At 52.7% G+C, this 18,978-nt stretch overlaps 1 protein-coding gene across 2 annotated transcripts; it reads right to left on the bottom strand.

The window, feature by feature from the left end:
- Positions 1-1,355: 1,355 nt before the first annotated feature.
- On the bottom strand, positions 1,356-16,156 carry LOC132077234 (mucin-2-like). 2 transcript variants are annotated; one of them, XM_059478761.1, is made up of 5 exons: positions 16,078-16,156; positions 6,202-6,672; positions 4,829-5,155; positions 4,350-4,510; positions 1,356-3,546 (listed from the first exon to the last, which is right to left on the bottom strand). In XM_059478761.1, exons 1-5 carry the CDS (start codon positions 16,142-16,144, stop codon positions 3,502-3,504), a joined length of 1,071 nt encoding a protein of 356 aa, XP_059334744.1. In that variant the 5' UTR covers positions 16,145-16,156; the 3' UTR covers positions 1,356-3,501. The 2 variants fall into 2 exon arrangements, with proteins under 2 accessions (XP_059334744.1, XP_059334745.1); XM_059478762.1 differs by lacking the exon at positions 1,356-3,546 and adding an exon at positions 3,582-4,219.
- Positions 16,157-18,978: the final 2,822 nt, after the last annotated feature.

Raw genomic sequence — 18,978 nt, 5'->3', positions numbered from 1 at the left:
AAACCCAAGTGATTAGGTTGGTTCTTGGTCCCTTGCTAATTAGTAATACAATCATGCCTTAGCCTAAGAGGCATTAAAACTAAACCCCATCAGAGGCAACAGCTGTGCTCAAGGAGAAATGCATGAGCTGGCAACAGTTGTTTTCTGGTTCTGTTAGTTCTTTTGGCTGCACAGGAAAGGTGAAGCCCACACAAGTGGCCCATGCTCCATCCCAAACCTGGCCACCTCAGAGGCTGCATGGTCTGGTTGGAAGGTCAGAACTCAGCTGGGCAAAGGCACAAAGCTCTGTGTGTCCCAGGGCTGGCTGCCTGCACAAGCCTGTCCTGCTGCTGCCTCTCCAACAAGGCAGCTAAGCATTTGCTGTGCAGAGAATGAATCAGCTCTGAGTGGGTTTGGAGGTAAAAAGGCAGAGCAGAGAACACTCCAATATAAACCACCAGACTAATGTTGACTTTAGACCTGAGAAGACTGGCTTAGTTGTGGCACGTTTGTTTTGTTTTGTGTGTTGGGACAGGACTGAAATCTCTGCAGGGTTTAGAGTTCACCCTCATGTCTTCAGATTACTCAGCAAGCTCTTTGCTAGGCTACAAAGTCTTTGTTTGCTCTTCCCTTGCTCTAGATCTTCCAAGGATTTGCTTTTCTAGATTTGTAGTGAGAACTCTTTAGAAAAGAGCATAAGACAATTAACAAGTCTCACTCACCTCATTTTGCTTTTGCAATAGAAATCTTTAATACAAGCAATCTATGACATGTGCTGATTTTGCCAAAGAATTTTAACAGCTAGGAAACTCTTAGTAGGTCTGTAGCAGAACCTGGGCTTTTGAGCGCTTACCTCCCTGCAGGTCTGAGCTCCAAAGAGTTCAAAACAGCTATAAAGCTAAGAAGAAAGTATGTGTCTTCCAGTTTGTTTTGTCTGCTGTACTACAGAAAGAAGCATGACAGATACTACTTAGGTTTGGATTAGGCTGGCTTTCAGGATATTTCTGTAAATAAGGTTTGGGGTTACAGTTGACAACATGAGAACATCTCCAATCAGAGGCAAAGGAAGAGAGTCTAAAGGTGTAGATTACATTATTTGGTCTAGTGTGGTTCTCTAAGACACATTTCATCTAATTTAACTGTATACATATTAATCTCACTCGACCCAGAGCAGGAATGACCCTGAGAAGAAGGAACACAGGCAGGGGGTGGTGTCCTTCTGAGCTGTCAGAGCCATGGTTCATGGCTGTCTGGCATTTTCTAGTTATCAGCTCTGTGAGTCTTTGTGCCCCAAACTGCTGCTGTTTATCTATCACAGGATTCATCTATAAAAGCTTTTCAGTTACACGTTTGCAATGAAAATACGAGGACTGAGACACTTTTGGCATTTGTAACTTTATTGCAGAAAAAAAAAAAATCCACTATCAACATATTTTACAAACAAAGTTGCACTTTGGTGTTGGGCGAGTTTTTCCTCACCCCTTTCCCCTGCACAGCGATGCATGGGAAACCAGAACAACCAGCCTCTGCCCTTTTGATTGTGTGCAGACACACTTCCCAGACATGCCAGCCTGCACCAGTTCCAGCCAGGATGGAGTTCTGTTTTCCACCACTAACTTGCCAACTTGGTGCCGAAAGCCAGCAGCACCCTGCCCTCCGGCAGGGGAAACAAGTCTGTAGCTAGGGAGATCACTCTGTGCAGACAATGCTTGATACAAAAGCTTTGGAGTTGTGACAATTGCTCTTTAGTTCTCATGCAATTGTAGAAGAGAACCAACCCTCTTCCCTATTTTACTGGGCATAAATACACAGATGGAAGGCCAAACTGAAGCCCAACTGCAGTGCAGCCATTTGTCAGCCACTCTGGAAGCAGCAGCACAGGGAGGAGGAACTGCTGGCTTGCCCAGTTCATCTATTTGACCCAGACCGGTTCTGCTCCATCTTTGGGCTTTCCAGGTAACTTGAGCTCAGCTGATGGGGAATTATCCCATACCCTGCTATGACAACCACTAAGAGCACTGGGAAAAAAGGTACTTTTGCAAGTGAGGCTTGGTATCTGTCCTTTGTGGGGTTCAGTGATGTTGTACTGAAAGGAGAGGAGAAACTGAGGCTTGTAGAGCAATGTGCCAGATAAACTCTAGCCCTTGCTGTATCCTGAGGGAGCAACTGGCTTAGTCAAAAATCAAACACTCTAGAGAAGGCATGTGTTTCCATTTTCCTGCAGTCAAATGTGAGTTAGAAAACAGGAGCAGGTGTAATTACATGAAGATTGTCATGTCACACACACTCTGGTCTTTTTGAGGCAAGGGCACCAAAAGCTCCTCTGATTTACACTCAGAGGCTCTGGTCTATGGGTTTCCTTGAGAGGCCTCAAGAGCCTTGGATGCAGTCTACAGCAGTGATATTTTGAGGCAAAAGTGCAGAATCTAATCAGCATAACACCAAGAAAGGAAGGGGAGGAAGGCACCTACATCCAGGATCTGTCCTCATGACAAGACACAACTGGCTCAAAAGACCAACACCAGAAAGTAGAGGAGCTCTGGCCTTGCATAGCACAGGAGGGAGAGCAAAGCACCAGCTTTGTACAACAACTTCCAGCAACCAGAGGCTAGAAGCACAATGGGAGGTACCTGAGGAAAGGGTTGTGTTAGCCCAGGCAGGGAAATGGACTAAAGCATTTACTGGGCCTGGGAAAGGAGTTTACACATATGCCAAAAGCATCAAGTGTAGGAGACATGGTTTCCTAATTGTGGTGAGACCAAATTAGTGTGTCTAATTGGCAATAGACTGAGTCCTGTCAAGCTCAGTTAAGCTAACATTATGTTCAATTTCCTCCCAGCAACTTCAAAGCAACATCAAGTAGCAGGGGCACTTCTCCAGTGGCCACAAAACACTTTTCCCTGGTTGAAGAGAAAAGGTATGCATCTAGGAAGGAAGCAGAGTAGTCTTTTATCCTCCTGTAGGTGTTTCAGGATGGGCAATGCCAATCCTGGGACTAAAGCTGAAACAGGAACAAAAACAAAAGTGCAAGAAAACCCCCAAAAGAAACAACCTTAAAAATACAGAACAAGAGGGAGCCCAAGAGAACTGATTTCCACATCCTTGGCTTCCTCAGAAAACAGCAGTCTCCTTTGCTGGCACTGTGCTGACACCACCACTGTTAAGAGCCCTAGTCTGAAACACTTGCCCACCTCCTTTGAAGGCAGCCACCAAGATCAACAGAGGAGATCCATGCAGAACACCATGGCAAGGGCTGTCTTGGCTAATTGGTTGCCACACTAAAAGGAGGAGACACCTCTTCAGGGCATTGTTTTAAGGAGAGCCTGGAGAAAAGGGTCAGACTTGGGCTCTGATTTGCAGCATAGAAACTTCAACACTGACCTATTGAAAATGTCTAAAACCAAAAACCATCTGAAAAGGATCTTTCAGTTGTGTGCAAATCACAGCCCCTCATTCCTCAGCAGATCGTCTGGGACCAAGTCCTCAAGGCCTTTTCCTCTGGGCAGCAGACAGCCTGGTTGCCTAGTAGCTGTAGAGGGAGAGAGGGGTGTCCTCCATCATGTCATCCTAGAAGCAGAGAAGAGGGGCTTTAATGAGATGTCTGCATGGTGGCATCATGGTCCCTGCCTGGGAGACTGCTGTGCAGGCAGCACAGCCTGCTCAGCCACACCTCACAGCGTGGCATCTGCCCAGCCATCCACCTAAACGCTGGCACTGTGCAGCTCCTGGATCTTTGGGCTGTCAGTGTCCCTCCTGCTGCAGCATTTGGAGAGAAGAGGTGTGTGCAGGAACTGCCTGCCTGCTGCAGGGATGTGGAAAACTCTGGCTGTTGAAAACTCCACTCAGCTTGAAACAGCATCAGCTTGCGTGCTTAGCTGCAGCACTCCTCTGTTCCAGAAAGTTCAGGGAGTTATTTGCAGCTTCCCCAGAGCTAGTCCAGCCTCTGGAACCCTCATATATTTTTATATTCCCAAAGGGTCAAACACAGACAGACAAACAGACAACCTCTCTGGAACAGAGCATCAAATCTGCTTTGTCATAGTTACAAAGCAAATATATCAAAAAACAGGAGGAGAGGGCAGGAAGGTGTCATTTCAGGACAAGCCTAGATGGAGCTCTCCTTCCTCTCTCTAACCTCTCAGCGTTCCCCTGCAGAGTGAGGGGAAGGCAGAGAGCTTCTTTAGTGCCCAGCCTTGAGACTTGCTGTCTTGACTCAAACCTTGGATGGAAGGAGAGGGACCTAAGGAGGAACAGGAGCGTGTGATCAGCATTGGTGCTGCTGCAAACACCCAAAGCACTGCTAATGGAGGAGAGCAGCAAAGCAGTGAGTGGCCAGGCAGCCCAGGTGGGGCTGGTGGAGGCAGACTCACCATGGGCAGGTCCTGCAGGCGCCGGAACTCGGTGCGGTTGTTGTGCTGGCGGTAGCGCAGGAATCCCACCAGGGCCAGGATGGCCACCATGACAATGAACACGGAGATCACAGTGATCACCAAGGGGTCAGCCCTCGCTTTACCGGCCAAACTGGGGAGCTCTGCAAGGAGACCAAGGGAATGAGGCCAAAGGAGAGCCCTCAAGGGCTGGAACAGCAAAGCTTTGTCTTTTCTGCTTCTGCTCAGTACAACCAAGAGGCAATTTGAGGTACCTGCAGCACTTTGCCATGTTTTGTGAGAACAGGTACAAAACAATTACAGAATCTATTAGAAGCTGGAAAAGACCTCTGTGATTATCAGTCCAACCCATGACCTAACACCACCTTGTCAACCAGACCACATCCAGTCTTTCCTTAAACACCCCCAGGGATGGTGACTCCACACCTCCCTGGGCAGCCCATTAAAAGCAGAGCATTTACCTGAATTATCATCACCAACATCCAACACAGAAGTCTTCTCATGCCTGGGCTCTAGTGACTGTGCCAGTGTGGGCATGCTGGTGGGGATGGCAGCTGTGCTGGCAGGCGTGGAGCTGGTCACAAGGGGTGTCACTGTCACAGTACTGGAGGCAGTAGCAAAGGACGTGCTCCGTACAATGGAGGTGGGAGCAGAGGAGGTTCTGGGCTCCACAGTGCTCTCCTCTGTGGCACCCACAGGGCTCGTTCCTGCCTTGGTTTCAGACCTTGCTGCTGTAGGCCTCGGGGTCTGCCCATCAAAAAGCCCTGACTGAGAGCTGTTAGTTGTTGCTGCAAAATAGGAACAAGCAGTTATTTCAAAGGACCCAGTGCAAGCACACTGTTCTGTAGGACTGGACAAGATAGAAGCAAGAGTGTAAGAAAGATTGCTGGAACTACAGGAATAGCAGCTTATTGTCAACCCTTTGGAAAATAAGCAGAGCCTTTAGCACAGCCACAGCTGAGCCACACTATAACCCACAGTGCTTAGAACGTCCTCTCAGTTTTCATATGTGCCAATCTGCAATGTCAGCCAGCCTCAGCTGGGCCCACAAGGCCTGTCCTTGGGGACAAAGGACAAGCAGACAAGCTTAAACAACTTTACACACAGCTGAGGATCACCCCAGAGCAAGACACTGGGACAGGACTCCCATCCCTCCTTAGAGGGAGCACAAAGGGGGCTGCCCAGGGACTGGGTAGCAGCATCCCCTGAGGCTGTGTCAGTTGTCACAGAACAGCAGGACCATGTGACACGAGCCAGGGAAAACAATGCATGAACACCATGTAAATCAGTGATCAGTCAGTATCTGCCTTGCATTAGGGGTGTGTGACAGCCTGGCAGACCCCAAGATAGACAAAACTGGGATTGCAGACCCTATAATCAGTCCCCATGTTGCCCAGAGGGATCTGAAGGTAGGGTAGGGTTTCCCAAGGTTGGATGGATGAGCTGTCACTTGTGCTTGCCCATCTCCATGTTTTGTGTTAAGGGAGGGTGTGCTTCTCCAGGGAGGCTCCCACTGAGCCCCCAGCCCTGATGCCAGACAGGCCCAGCTGGGCAGTGCTGCTAAGGCATGTTGTTTCAGTTAGACATATGAAGGATGTCCCTGCACACAATCAATCAGAAAGCAGCCAGCACAATTAACACCAGAATTAATGAGGTTTGCAAAGAGGATGCTGAACTAACATCTTTGCAAATAATTTGCACTGAACTGGCTCTGCTTAGTGTCTCATTCCCTTCTTCTCCCTCTCTCCAGTTAGCAGGAGAGTGCTCAGACATTCCCAGGTTGTGCATCCTTGAGGCAGGACTTGGTGCACAGGCAGTAAAAGCAAAACCTCACCCGGCCCAGTGTTCAGAGGAGGCGTGGGGGTTGCACTGCTGGCATCATCCGTCTCTTCAGTTGTGCTGAAAGGCTCTGTGGCTTCATGGCTGGGCTGGTTTCCTTCCAGAGTGCTGGCAGTCAGGGTAGGGGAGGGGATTTCAGTGCTGCTGTTGGCTGACAAGCTCATGTTGTCATGCTCAGGATGTGTAACTGTGATGTCCCCAGGACTGGCAGTGGTAGAAGCCTGCAGTCTCTCTGCCTTGGAGCCTGCCATGGGGGTGGTGGGGATGAAGGCATCCTCCACCTCTGTAGCTTGGGCCCCTGTGGCACTGAGTGTTGCAGCAGTTGCGTTTTTCTCCAGGCCTGGCTGAGGAATGGCAGCAGTCACTGGAGGCACGTCAGAGGCTTCCCTTGGCTGAAGCGAGGTTTGTGCTGTGCTAGGAAAAGGTGACAGTGACACCAAGGCCTCTGCTGTCTGCTGACCCTCTGCTGTGGAACAGAGAAGTTTGTCAGAGATCCCACAGTGAGAGGACAAACAGGGGGGAAGGACAGAAATGGAATTTCTTTATCCCCTTAATTCCAAATCCAGCACAGGTTCACACCTGAGAAAGGATTCAAACAGCTCCTCTGTCCTCCTGGTTTTTGAGGCAGGGACCTGTTCTAGGGGGACTTTTTCTTTACCCTCCTGTCTCTCCAGTCCTGTGCTGTTGTTCTCTAGGGTCAGCACAACCAATCCCTCTATCCTTGAGCAACTTTTAAATGTTTTTAGAGGATTTGGGTTTGTTAAAAGTATCACCTGAGACCTGATTATGTAAGAAATTTAGATAAGTCTTTGGTTCATTAAGAAATAGTCAAAAGTGGTGCTGAAAAAATGCAAATGAGGAAATTGTGGAAGAAGACTCTCTAGCTCCCCTGGTCCAATGAAGCAGAGAAAAGTGATATTTAAAAAGACTGTGGATGGCAAAGGTAAAGCACGTATTGTGAGTCACCTTGGCAGTAGTGTGGGGTTCTGCTGGAGGGAAAGGTGAAATGGGCAGCAAGAGTACTACAGCTAACAGGGCTGGGGTGTGCCATGGGAACTGCCTTCCTGAGCTATTTATGAACACATCACCACCATGAAATACAACTGTGGTCATAGAAATGGGGAGCTACTCAGCCTCCCACTACAGCAAAAAGGGACAGCCTCCCTGAAGGGAACCTGCAGCAAACAAAGATCACCCCAGATCCACAGCTGCTAGACAGTGTGACAGCATACAGGAGGAGGAAAGCCAAAAGGCTCTTACACAGATCCTGTGAGGGTTTTTCAGGCTATAAACAGGAAGAAAACAGAGAAATGTAGCCACATCGGGATGGACTCTCCAATTAAAAAACGTCTCATAGTCAATATTTTGACAATTTCTGTTAAAATTTCTATCCAAGCCACAAAGGACTGATGAGCTAATTACAGAAAAAATAAAGGTAGTGAAGGAAATCCATCATCATGTCCCTTCTCCCCACAGTGAAAAAGCATCCAATGCAGATGCTGTCAGCAGTAAACATTCATCCACCAGCCAGGCAGCCCATTCTTATACTGTTTTGGGGAAATTTCAGCAGTTTTTAAAAGCTCTTCAGAACAGACAGAGTTATCAAAGCTTTTCTCCAGCTACAGCACTTAACAGACCCTAAAAAAAGACACAATACATGGCTCTCTCAAGACCTTTGCAGTACCCTGACCAGCTGGAGAATTCAAAGCCCTGAGCAGCCTGATGGAGCTGTGCTTCCCCAGCCCGGGGCCCCAGCCCCAGGAGCGCTCCCGCAGGGATGCACAGCCCTGCTCAGCACATTCAGAGAACGAGCTCTCACAGGGAACCCAGCTGGGGCAACTTCAACATGAAGACCAAAGGCCTGAGTGATGCTCCCTTTGGCCTCTCCTGGATCCAGACGTGCATGGGCAGAAGGTGCCTCCAAATAAAGCGAGCTGCTCTGCCATGGAGCTCAGGTGTAGGATACACCAATAACACCTGGAAGGAAAAGAGCTGAATGCTGGGTTTCTTGGGACCAGGCACCAAAAGGCATTGCCACCAAATGTGACAATTCCCAGCCCTAAACACAGCGCTGCTATTGAACACAGGGTGGGATCCCACCTGCTCCAGCTGCTGGCTGGGCACTGGCGGATGCTTGCTCAGTAAACACCCACTGCCTGCTCCTGCCCTGCCAGAGACAGAGCCCTGCTGTCACCACGGGGTAAACAGGAAAGGTGGTGCCCAGGTGCCTGGCCAGTGGCAAGCCTGGCTATGTGCTGCTCTGAATAGCTGGCCTGTGTCCGGGCAGCCTCTCATGGGGTGGCAAGTCATGACTTGAGTCATGCAGAAGAAAGATTTGTGGAAAGCTGTCTTGCACAAAGGCCTGAGCAACTCTGCAGCCATCATGCCACTTTGTGACCAGAAAAGTGATAGGCAAGATGGGTGTCTTTACAAGCAGCTCCATGGGTGAGGGTCTTTAGGAGAAATGGGTTCTTCGTGTCTCTACCAACCTCAAACTGCAAAGTTCGTTGCAGAACCCAGTTCGAATTTCTGGTGGATCCGCAGAACCCAGATAGCCTGAACTTGGGGGGAAATGGGTGATTTTAGGCACAAAAGGAGGGAAGGCAGATGAGTCTGGGTCCTACACACCAGGACACCTCCCTGCATGCCTACCACGAGGTGCTGTGGGACAGGAGGGTTTATGGGGACAAGCAGGTCCCCCCAGTCCGCTGCACTCACAGCTTCCTGCTGTCTGCAAGAGGGACAGCCACTGGGACTGGCATTTCCTAAACTCTTCTCTCCGAGAAGCCACTTGGCTTCTTCCCACAAAATTATCTAGTGACCATCACTGCTAAAGAAAATGGTTCCCGGGTGGATGAGCCACTCTGGTGTAACACAGCACTGCGGTGTGAAAAACCTGGTTTGTAGAGAATTGCAGAAGAGATTTTAAATTAGCAGGTGAGGAACAAGGGACTGTTTTGAGTATGGCAAGTGTTGATGGCACCTCAATTAGCAAATCATCCAGCCTAGCACAGCACACCCAGCTCAGGAAACAAAGGAGAGCCTAATCCAGACTAACATTCTAAAAATTCAAGACATTAAGAGATGATGGTAGGAAGATAGAAAAGGCAAGAGACTTAGAATGGCCAAGGAAACAAAAGACTGAGTAAATCCTGATCACCCGGGGACAGGCAGACAAAGGATTCCCATCACCCATCTGTCAGCTCCTGAGGGGTAAGGGCACATCGAAAGCCAGCACAGTCACCAAGCAAAGCACCTGGGGAATCCCACAGAGGTGCAGCTTGTTCCTTGTGAGCTGCAGGTGCTAAAAGGTACAAGCGCTGAGTTTTATTTCAGTTTCAGTTTAAATAAAACCACTCCTCCAAAGGGCCTTGCTGCAATGCCACAGCTTTTTTGCCAGTTTTATAATCCATCCAAAAGGACAACCTACTGCCACGCAAAGGAAGCCTGCGGGGCAGAGGGGAGAGCAGAGCGCTGTGCACAGCAGAGCATTGCTGCCTGTGCCTGGCAGACCCGGCAAACCCCACCCGGGCTGGGATCCTCAGGGGTGCAGCTCCTGCTCTGCTCTGGAGCCTGGTACCCAGCAGTTCGGGAAATCCCCAGCTCCAGCGCAGCTGTTCCTGCCCCAGTCCCTGGGTGCTGATGGTTTTAGCTGTTTATCAGTCACCTATAGACACGCAGGTCAGAGCTCGTTCCTCTGGAGTCTTCCTGGAGAAGCTCTGCTTCCTGCACCCCATGCCAGGAAAGCCACGGCTGTACTGCCTAAGGCATCGCCCTCACCAGCTTCAGGAGACAAGGGAACCGTGTCCTTCTTGTTTCAGATGCAAATGGCAAGAGTTAGTGTGAATGCTTCACCTTTTCTGTGATTCTCCAAGACCTGATAGCTGCAGCATTCTAGGACAGCTGGTAAAGGTGCGCTCACCCTTGAATCCATAACAGAGCAGCTACAACTGTCCCAGGATCTCTAAGCAAGAGCTCTGACCATAAGAATATGTCTTTCCCTGACAAGGGACTAGGGGTGAGCTTGCTTTGGTTATATTTCAGCCTGCTGAAGCAGAGCTGGTCCCCTAGCTACAGCCCCACTCCTGCCCTGTGTCTGTGCTAACGCCCCAGGCTCAGCCTGTGCGTGGTGAGAACCAGAGATCCCAGACCACATTAGGGCAGGGCTGGTGGATTTGGAGCAGCAGCTCCCATCAGACTGTGCTGACTGCAGTGACCTCTGTCTGGGAAACAAGAGGGGCAAAGGAAGAGAGTGGTCCCAGGGGAGGGGGGATGCAGCCAAGCAAGAAGCAGCCCCTGTTTTGGATAAGGGTGGGAAACACTCCCAGCTCTTTCAGGGAAGGGAGGGCTCTGAACATCAGCCCACAGCTTCGACCCCTCTCTGTCATTGTCTGACAACACTGAGAGACTTCCAAGCATCAACCCAAGCTCTCTCCAGCCCCAGAACAGACATGGTAAATTATGCTGAAACAGAGAGGAGTGAAGGAAGCCAGCTCTGCAGGAAACGGGGCCATTCCTGCCTTGTGCTCCCTGCCCAAGATTCAGGGCTGGGGCCAGGCGAGGGGCTGAGGAAGGTTTGCACAGGCAGGACAGAGTCACTGCTGTGCCAGGGTAGTCACACAGGGTGGGGACCGTGGTCTCCATGCTCTGCCACAGCAGCCACCCCACCATCTATTTGCTTCTCAGATAAACCAATAACAGAGCAGGGCCTCAGCTGGACAAACCCTCAACAAGCTTCTGCCACAACCCTCCTGCCTCTCTCAGCAGCATCCTCTGCACCCTCCTTCCTGTCTGGCAGAAACAGCAGCCTGAGTTCCCCAAAGATCAACACCAACGGAGCTCCAATCCGTAGGTTTGAACATTTTTAAAATCCCTATTAGGATGAGATGAAGGTGAGGAGGCAGGCTGGCTCCTGGGGACTGAGGGAGAGAGCAGGGCAGCAGGGTGCAGGCTGCAGCCACCACTGGGAAAAGTGCAAAGTCCCACGTGAGAGCTAAGCACAAAAATGAGGATTCCCTCAGGATTTCAGAGAAAGTGCCCATGGGAACAGGACTCCCTGGTGTTGATGTATCCTCCTGCACAGGCTGTGACTGTCTGAGGATAGCACCTCACTTAAATCAGCTTCCTACAGAATGCATGTGAAACCACTGCTCTGATTCATTGAAAAGGCACCCAAACCCTTCTACAATGCTATTTTGGTGCACTAAACAAATTCAATTTCCATTTAAGTGTAACAGCTCCACTCACAAACAACCTGGTAAAATGGAAAAATACAATGTTTAAAAAGTCAAAGCATAAACTATAACCTGTATGTATCAAAGCAGTCATATCTTATTGCTTAGCAAACTACTGCATTAAGTGTAGAAATTATCTTTTGTTGCCAGTTATTACATTTTATGGTTACCAACTAACAGTAATTAGACAATCTCTTCAAGGAAAAAAAAGCTTGAGTATAAATGCAAATAAAACCATATAGTGGGATTTAAAACGAAGGCTCTTCATTTCATTTAAAAGCAGAACTGGAATAGCTCCTGATTAGATACTACCTGAGCCTCATCTCTTTTCCTGGAATAACAATAATAAAAAAACCAAACAAGCAGCAGAAGAGACTTCTGGAGCCCTTCAGGAAGGTGCCAGATGCACCCAGGGATGCTGTGGAACAAACACCCTCATGGAGGCAAAGCAAGCTCAGAGACAGGATCGGGTACAAGGGGCAGCTGCTTTGTAAGCTCAGCTTCATTGGGCACCTTGCAGGACCTCGATGGAGGCAGGGTGCCAGAGGCTGCATTTGCCACAGGCTCCAGTGCTCTCCCTACCAGGGCTGATGTCCAGACTGTCCCCATCCCCATCCTGGCTGAGAGGCTGGACAGACTCCCTGCGCTCCAGGACTCCAGGCAGGAGGTGTAGGCGCCCATCCAGCCTTGCAGCCTGCTTGGGGACCACCTGAAGCTCTCCATGGCAGAGTTTAATTCATTGCATCCCTCATGGCCTCGGCAAGCTGCTCTGCAGGCACCAAAACTGGGGGGGCTGAAAAGGGGGTGCTGAGCACCCAGTTCAGCCCTGGAGAGCTGCCAGGCCAGGCAGGCTGCAAAGCAAGGGCTGAGGTAAGGGACAGGAATAGAAACCAGCTCTCCTGACGGGAAGGAGGTGGCCACGAGCAGAGCACGAGACGGGGGCAGATTAGATATGGGGTGCTGAGTGAGTGTGGGCCACTGAGGAGGGACTGCCCAGCACCCAACCTGCCCAGGCAGGCAGGAAGATGATTCCTCAGGGCATCTGTGGATACCAGGCCACAGGCTTGAACCACGGGGAGACAGAAAGGAGAGGCAGTGCTACCACCTCAACAGATGGCACTGCACTGGGAACCAGGACAACCAGCCAATGTGGCATGGCAGAGCAAGAGCTGCAGCAACAGGGATGAGCAGCCCTGGAAACAGCACTACAAATGTCAAGCACAGGTACTTCAGTACTAGGAAAACCCATAAAACAGCAGAGAAACAGCACAGCACATAGCACACAGTACTGGGACAGCACCAGCCTGATCACTACCTGCAGGAACAGCATCCCAGGGTGTCACACTGCCTGGCCCTGCCACATGAGACCCTCCTCACCCAGCCAGGGGAGAGAAATGCAAAAAACTGCTTTCCTACAGGTTTGCAGGAAGCTCAATCACTGATCCCCCATTTAGAGGTAAAGGGGGCTTATACCAAATTTCTATGGCGGGGAAAAGGGAGAGCAGGCTGCCTGCTCAGCTACCACTGTCAGAGCAGCCAGTTATTTTCCAGGGGCCACATACAGCTATGGAGCACCTTGCTTGGCAGGAAAGTGCCTGGGAGACTCCCATGCTGTCTGGTTTTATTCCTCAGTAGGGGACTGAGCAGTGGTGAAGGCTCCTTCACCCAGAAGCTGCTGGGCACACCCATGGCATGCACGGCCTGGGAAGCCTGCCCTTCTCTGGGGTTGTGTAACCTGCAACAGCAGGGAGCTCTGGCATCAGACAGCCTGGCCCTGCTTACCTCAGGAGTCACAGCTGCAGTGGAAGAAGCATTCACATTATTAGGAGAAATTAATAAGCCAGTTGCCTTAATAGCAGCCCCATGTCAGCAGGCAGCCTACTCTCCAGTGCAGTGTGGCAAGAACTGGGGGTAAGTTTGGACATCAGGAAACTTGCCCTGGCCTGGGCAGCCCTACAGGGCTCAGGATGTAACCCCAGACTCAGAGGCACTGAGCCCTATGAAAGCTGCTCCACAGAGCATTGTGGGGATGATCACAGACCAAGGGAAATCCTGTGTCAAAAACTGTGTCTGCCCACCCAGAGGGTCTAGGTGGAAAGGAAGGAGGGACAGGGGCTTCTTTACTATAGACTGTCCCAGCTCCCCATTGTCTGCAGGGATGGGGCCAAGGGAGCTGAAGGAGGTGAGTGCTTTGCCCCTGCCCAGCAGGTCAAGCCTTCTGGGAAGGGCAGCAGGGAGACAAGGCCCACCCTGCCCCTGGGGCTGAGGGATAATCATGTGTAGAAAAGGCATCAAAGACTGATGGCATGACATGAAAAGTTGGGCTGGGAGTGCAGGGTCACACTGCTGGAGGAAACACCCAGAGCAGGGAACCAAGCTGTGGCTCAGCTCTGGGTGCAGCAGAACTGGAGCTGTCCTGTCAGGGTGGGGCCAAGTCCATCCACTTGTCCTTGCCCTGGGCAAACAAAAGGAAAAAAATCACGGAAAATCGTCAGTGGGACCTTGAAGCAGACACTCTGCCTGCCTGTGTGCATGGCCCCGGTGGTGCCCACAGATGGGGTTTATGTGCTCGTGCTTCTCCCAGCCCTGCTCTGCTCTCACTGCTTGCAAGGCAGCTCAGCACGGAGGGAGAGGCAGAAAAATGCCCAGACCAAAATTACTCGGGGTTTTATTTGTAAGGCTGATGGTGCTGGAGGAAGTGGATTTCCGCAGGCAGCGAAGAAAGGCTGCATTGAGAGGCTGGGGTGGGCAGAGCACAGGAGAGCAGCAGCCTGAGCTCCTCTTGGCCCTGCTGCAAACCCAGATGGGGAGTGGGAGCAGGCACTGCCAGACAGCAGGAGCAAAGGGAATCTGTGCTGGGAGCAGGGCAGAGAGCACTCTGGAGCTGGGACAAATGCAGCTTTGGACAAATTTGTCTAGGACTGCTGACTTTGGGTGAACCGTTCCTTTCCCCACCACTGTCCTGGTGAGATTTTCTGGTGTCTCATTATGGGTTGTGCTTGCTAAGAGGCATTTTATTAACGGTGGTATCTCTTCCATCTCTTTTCTATTTTCACAAAACATCTGGTCTTTCAACCACAGTTGAGATTGGGTAACAAATTCAAAAGCTATGAGGGCAAAGGCCAGGTCAGCTGCATAGGTACCATTTCCTGAGACTGTGGAGAATCTTGGATTTGGACACTAAGCAACAAAGATCCCAGGAAAAACCCAGTGCAATCTTAATTTCTGGTACATTCTGTCAGTTTGAGTCTCGGACTCTGCAGCAAGAAGGTTCCTAGGAGCCAGCTGGGGCAAGGGGCTCCCTGGGGTTTCCCAGTGTGCCCAGAGTGTGAGACACGGGGCCAGAACACAGCCCCCGGCAGCTCAGAGCTCCTCCTCCTTTCAGAGGTGGAAATCCTGAATCCTTCCTTTGCCCGTGGCTGGCCACCTCCCCACAGCCCATCGCAGCACAGCCACTCTGTGGGGAGCGCAGCTTCACCCACATGAAGGGAGCTGGTTTGGGACCGCTCCCAGGGCTCAGCCTCAAACCCAGCTGCATCCGGCACCCAAAACCTCATCCTGAGTGCTGCTCTCGCTGCTGGAGCTCAGCCCCACAGGCTTCTATTCTAGGGTTTTCCCAGCCCTAATTAGTCATTAGAAACTGAGTTTCTGTGTGTCACCCCCGGTCTCTCTTGCTGCAGTAATGGTGCCGGGATCTGCCAGGGTCTGGCCAAGGGTTTTTCTCAACCACAAAGAAGAAGAAACACGTTTTGCTTTCAGTGCCCCTAAAGTGCAGAGCCTTTGTCACTACCAGGGTCACGGGGAAGGTGACAGCCCCCAGACTTGGGGCACACTCCAGCCCCGCGGCAAAGCTCGGTGGTGTCGGTGGACGGGGCTGTCAGCGCCACGCTGCACACTGCGTCTGCCCACGTGGGGACGCGTTGATCCCAGAGCAGAGCCGAAATACGGCCCGAGAGCCTGCCCGGGGCCGCGGTCTGGCTCCTGCTCCGTCCCGAAAAGCTCCATCCGTCCTGCCCCTCTCCCCGCAGGCACAGGGCCCTCGTCCCGTCGTGCTGCGGGAGGCGGCAGAGTTCGGGCTTTGTCCGGGCTTCCCTCGGGGGCAGCTCAGCAGCGGCTCGGAGGCACCGCGGGCGGCAGGAGGCTCGCAGGGCTGGATGCTGCCGGAGGGGAGCCCTCCAGGACCGCCGGCCCCCTCCCCGCACATCCCCTCGGGATCCCGCCGGGCGGGAGCTGAGCCCGGGTGGCTGCGCCGGCGGGAGCAGCGCTGCCGGCAGTGCCTTGTATGGGCAAGGCCGGGACGGGCGGCCGCGCTGCTGCCCGGAGCGCGGGGCTCAGCCGGGACCCCCCGAGCATCCTTGGGCCGCCTCACCTGCTCGTCCGCCGGGGCGACGGCGCCGGGGTCCGAGGGCATTTCGCCCGACTTCGGGGGGCAGGCCCGGGGCGCTGCTCCCAGAGGGGGAGCCCTGGTGGGGGCTCTCCAGACCCTTCTCCCGCAGCCCCACCAGCGGGCGGAGGAGCCCGAGTCCCGGCGCTGCCCCGACGGCTGTCCCGGCGCTGCGCTCCCTGCCGCGGCGGGACCGGCGGGATCCCCTCGGTCAGCCCCCCGCCCCGGCACCCCTCGGCGGCCGCCCCGGTACCTGGCAGGGCGCAGAGCAGGCAGCAGGCGGCGGCAAGGCGGAGCAGGGCGCGCCGCGTCCCCTCCATGCTGGGCCGATCCGCGCTGGCTCGGCCGGCGGCACCGGGGCGGCACCGGGGCGGCACCGGGGCGGCACCGGGGCGGCGCCGGGGCGGGGCGGGCGGGGCGGGGCGGACGGCACGTGGTGCAGCCCCGGCCCCTGAGCAGCGGGGAGGGGGCAGCTGCCGGCCCCGTACCGCGCATCCCCGTGTCGGACAGCGCAGCCTCGGTCCGGTCCCGGTTCGGTCCCCGGCACTCTCCGTTCGGTTCGCACCGCCCCCAGCATCACCAGCGGGTCCCCGGCACTCCTGGTTCGGACAGGACACCCCCAGTCCCGCCTTTGTTCTGGGAATCCTTAGCCCAGGTTTGCACCACCTCATCACCCCATAGACAGTGGTTCAAGTGGCCCTAGACCAGGATCTCACCACCTCCTAATCTGCTCTTGGCAGCCCCAGTTGCGCCTGACACCCGCACTTTGTCCCATGCGGGATAGGAACAGCAGATGAGCCTGATGTGGGGCATCAACTTGGGGCCTCTGGGTAGTTTCAGGGCACCTGGGTCAGTGGGCACAGCCGGGTGGGTGCAGAGGTTCTCCGAGCACCCCTGGATAACTGCCCTGGCCAGGGCTCAGCCGGGTGCTCAATGTGCCATGTCTGGCTTCTCAGGGCATCCTGCAGGCCCTGGGACATCCCCTGGCTTCACATCCCTTCCAGCCTCTGGGGCCCTGGCCAGCCTCATCCAGGCACATCTAGGCTAAGCCATCCTTCGGGAAGTCTGACAGCTCTCTTCTGGCCAGTGTTTCTGAAGAAGAGGGGCCCATGTTGTGGAGTGGTCCATGCTGATCTTCTCTCAGGCTACTTTGGCAGAGCTGTGACTATAGGTCCCCTTCTCCATCAGATCCCTGTGCTGGCAGGGGACAGAGGAGGAAAGTGGAAATGGGTATTAAGCCAAGAGGTTTTGCCTTCGTTTTCAATATGGAGCTGCTTGGTAGTTCCTGCTCTCAGTTCTGAGGTAGAAGAGAGTTGATCTGATACAGAACTGATCATGCCTTTTACCAGCTTTATATGAAAAAGTAAAATTCAATCTTAGCCCCTCATAGGAAATGTGTTTCTAGCTGCTTGCTACTTACTGCCAGGAAAACTAGCTGTACCATTTGCTGGCAGAGGTAATTGTGCCTGTACAAATGTCCCAGTTCTAAAGGGAATTCTTTTAAGCATATTTACAGCTATGGAGTTGGTTATAGGAGTCTTCTATTACCCACAGAGGTTGCAGGGCTACCCAAGAGACCAAAGCTCCCTTTGCTCCAGACAGGCTTGGTCTCTCAGAGCTGCATCACCTGGGCCAGGAGCCACCTCTCACCAGCGAGGGACCAGGGCATGTCCCTGAGCAGGGCACGAGCTCCAGAGGACAATGGCACTGCTGGCTGTGCCCCCAGCTCATGATTGCGTCCAATGCCTGTGTGCTTGCCTCACTTCTCGGCTCTGGCCTCTCCCCGGAGACACCAGAACCACAATATCCACCTCAGCTGCCTTGCAGAGGGTGGCTCGCAGTCGTCAAGGTTACCGGTCCCTGTGCTTTAATTAAGCACAAGGCACTGCACGGGGTATTTTCAGCAGCTGGGGGAAAGGAGCGCTGGCAGTCCTCAGAGGGGCTGGTGAGCAGCGCCATAAATCTGGGCAGATGAGACCCCCTGCAGGTCACTGCTGTTATTTAGCTCATCTCCACACTCGTCAGGATTGTTATTAACACACTAATGAGGTACCTTTGGCTCCCCATAGCAAGGAAGGAGCAATTGGGAGCAAGAAAAGGGACAGCATCTGTGTGATAATGTCTTTGAGATGATACTGCTGATGTCCCACCCTGGAGAAGACGCAAAAAGAAGGGGAACTTTAACATCCCACTGGTACACAGCCACTTTCTCATGGAATAAGCAAAACCATTCCCCTTAGACAGCAGGCAGCAGCCCCCATGTCTGTTTAGGCTCTTGGCTTGTTCTTGAGTGAGACTGAAAACACCCTTGCAAGCCCTAGCAGCATCTACATCAGACAGGTCTGGGTAGCACTGAGAGTTGAGGACTTAGAATAACTTTAAAAAAAAGTTTTGTGCTCAAAAACCACAACATCAACTTCTGCCACTGTCACACCTCCCTCTTGCAGTGGCTCTATCCAGCTCCCATCCTTTTTTTCCTGGCTGCCAGCCAAGCCATGGAACAGACCAGAGATGATAATGTTGGTTATAGTAATTTAATAGGAAGGAGCAGATCATAGAAAAATAAATGAACAGAAAATAGTGGCAGCAAAAGAGCTGAGGGGAATTAAGGACAGGCAGGAGGGATGGAGGTGCTGGCCCTGGGAAGGACAAGTAAACTAAGTCCTTGGGTTGTGCATCCCAAACCCAGGGTATGACACAGGCTGAGTGTCCCCTGAGAGGGCAGAGCTTTGGCCTCACTGCCACCATCACCTGCAGCCCCACAAAATCTGGAGAGTGATCACCAGCCCAGGGCAGAGTGATTGCAGCAGTGGAGTCCTGAGCAGAGGGATGCTCTGGCCATGTGGGTGCTTCACGTGGGCTCTGGGCTCATGTAAACCATTCCATTTCTTGTGCTTTGGCCTCTCTCCCTCTGCCCTTTTCAGGAACACTGGGAGCATGGCTGGTGCACATCTCAGCCTGGCCTTGCAGAGCCTAGCAGATCCCAGCCTGCCCCCTGTCCCCTTGAGGGGATGGGGCATGATTAGGATGGTCTTGGCCCAGGTATAATCCCTAAACAGCTGCTTTCATCCTCCAGGAGCTCTTCAGTGCAGAATGAGGAGAGGGCCTGCTCTCCAAGGAAGACAATTTGGCACTTGTAGGGATTTTCAGTTCT

This window comes from Ammospiza nelsoni, chromosome 9 (assembly GCF_027579445.1).
Source record: "Ammospiza nelsoni isolate bAmmNel1 chromosome 9, bAmmNel1.pri, whole genome shotgun sequence".
NCBI classification, from domain to species: Eukaryota; Metazoa; Chordata; class Aves; order Passeriformes; family Passerellidae; genus Ammospiza; species Ammospiza nelsoni.
This window is presented reverse-complemented; position numbering and strand designations above follow the sequence as displayed.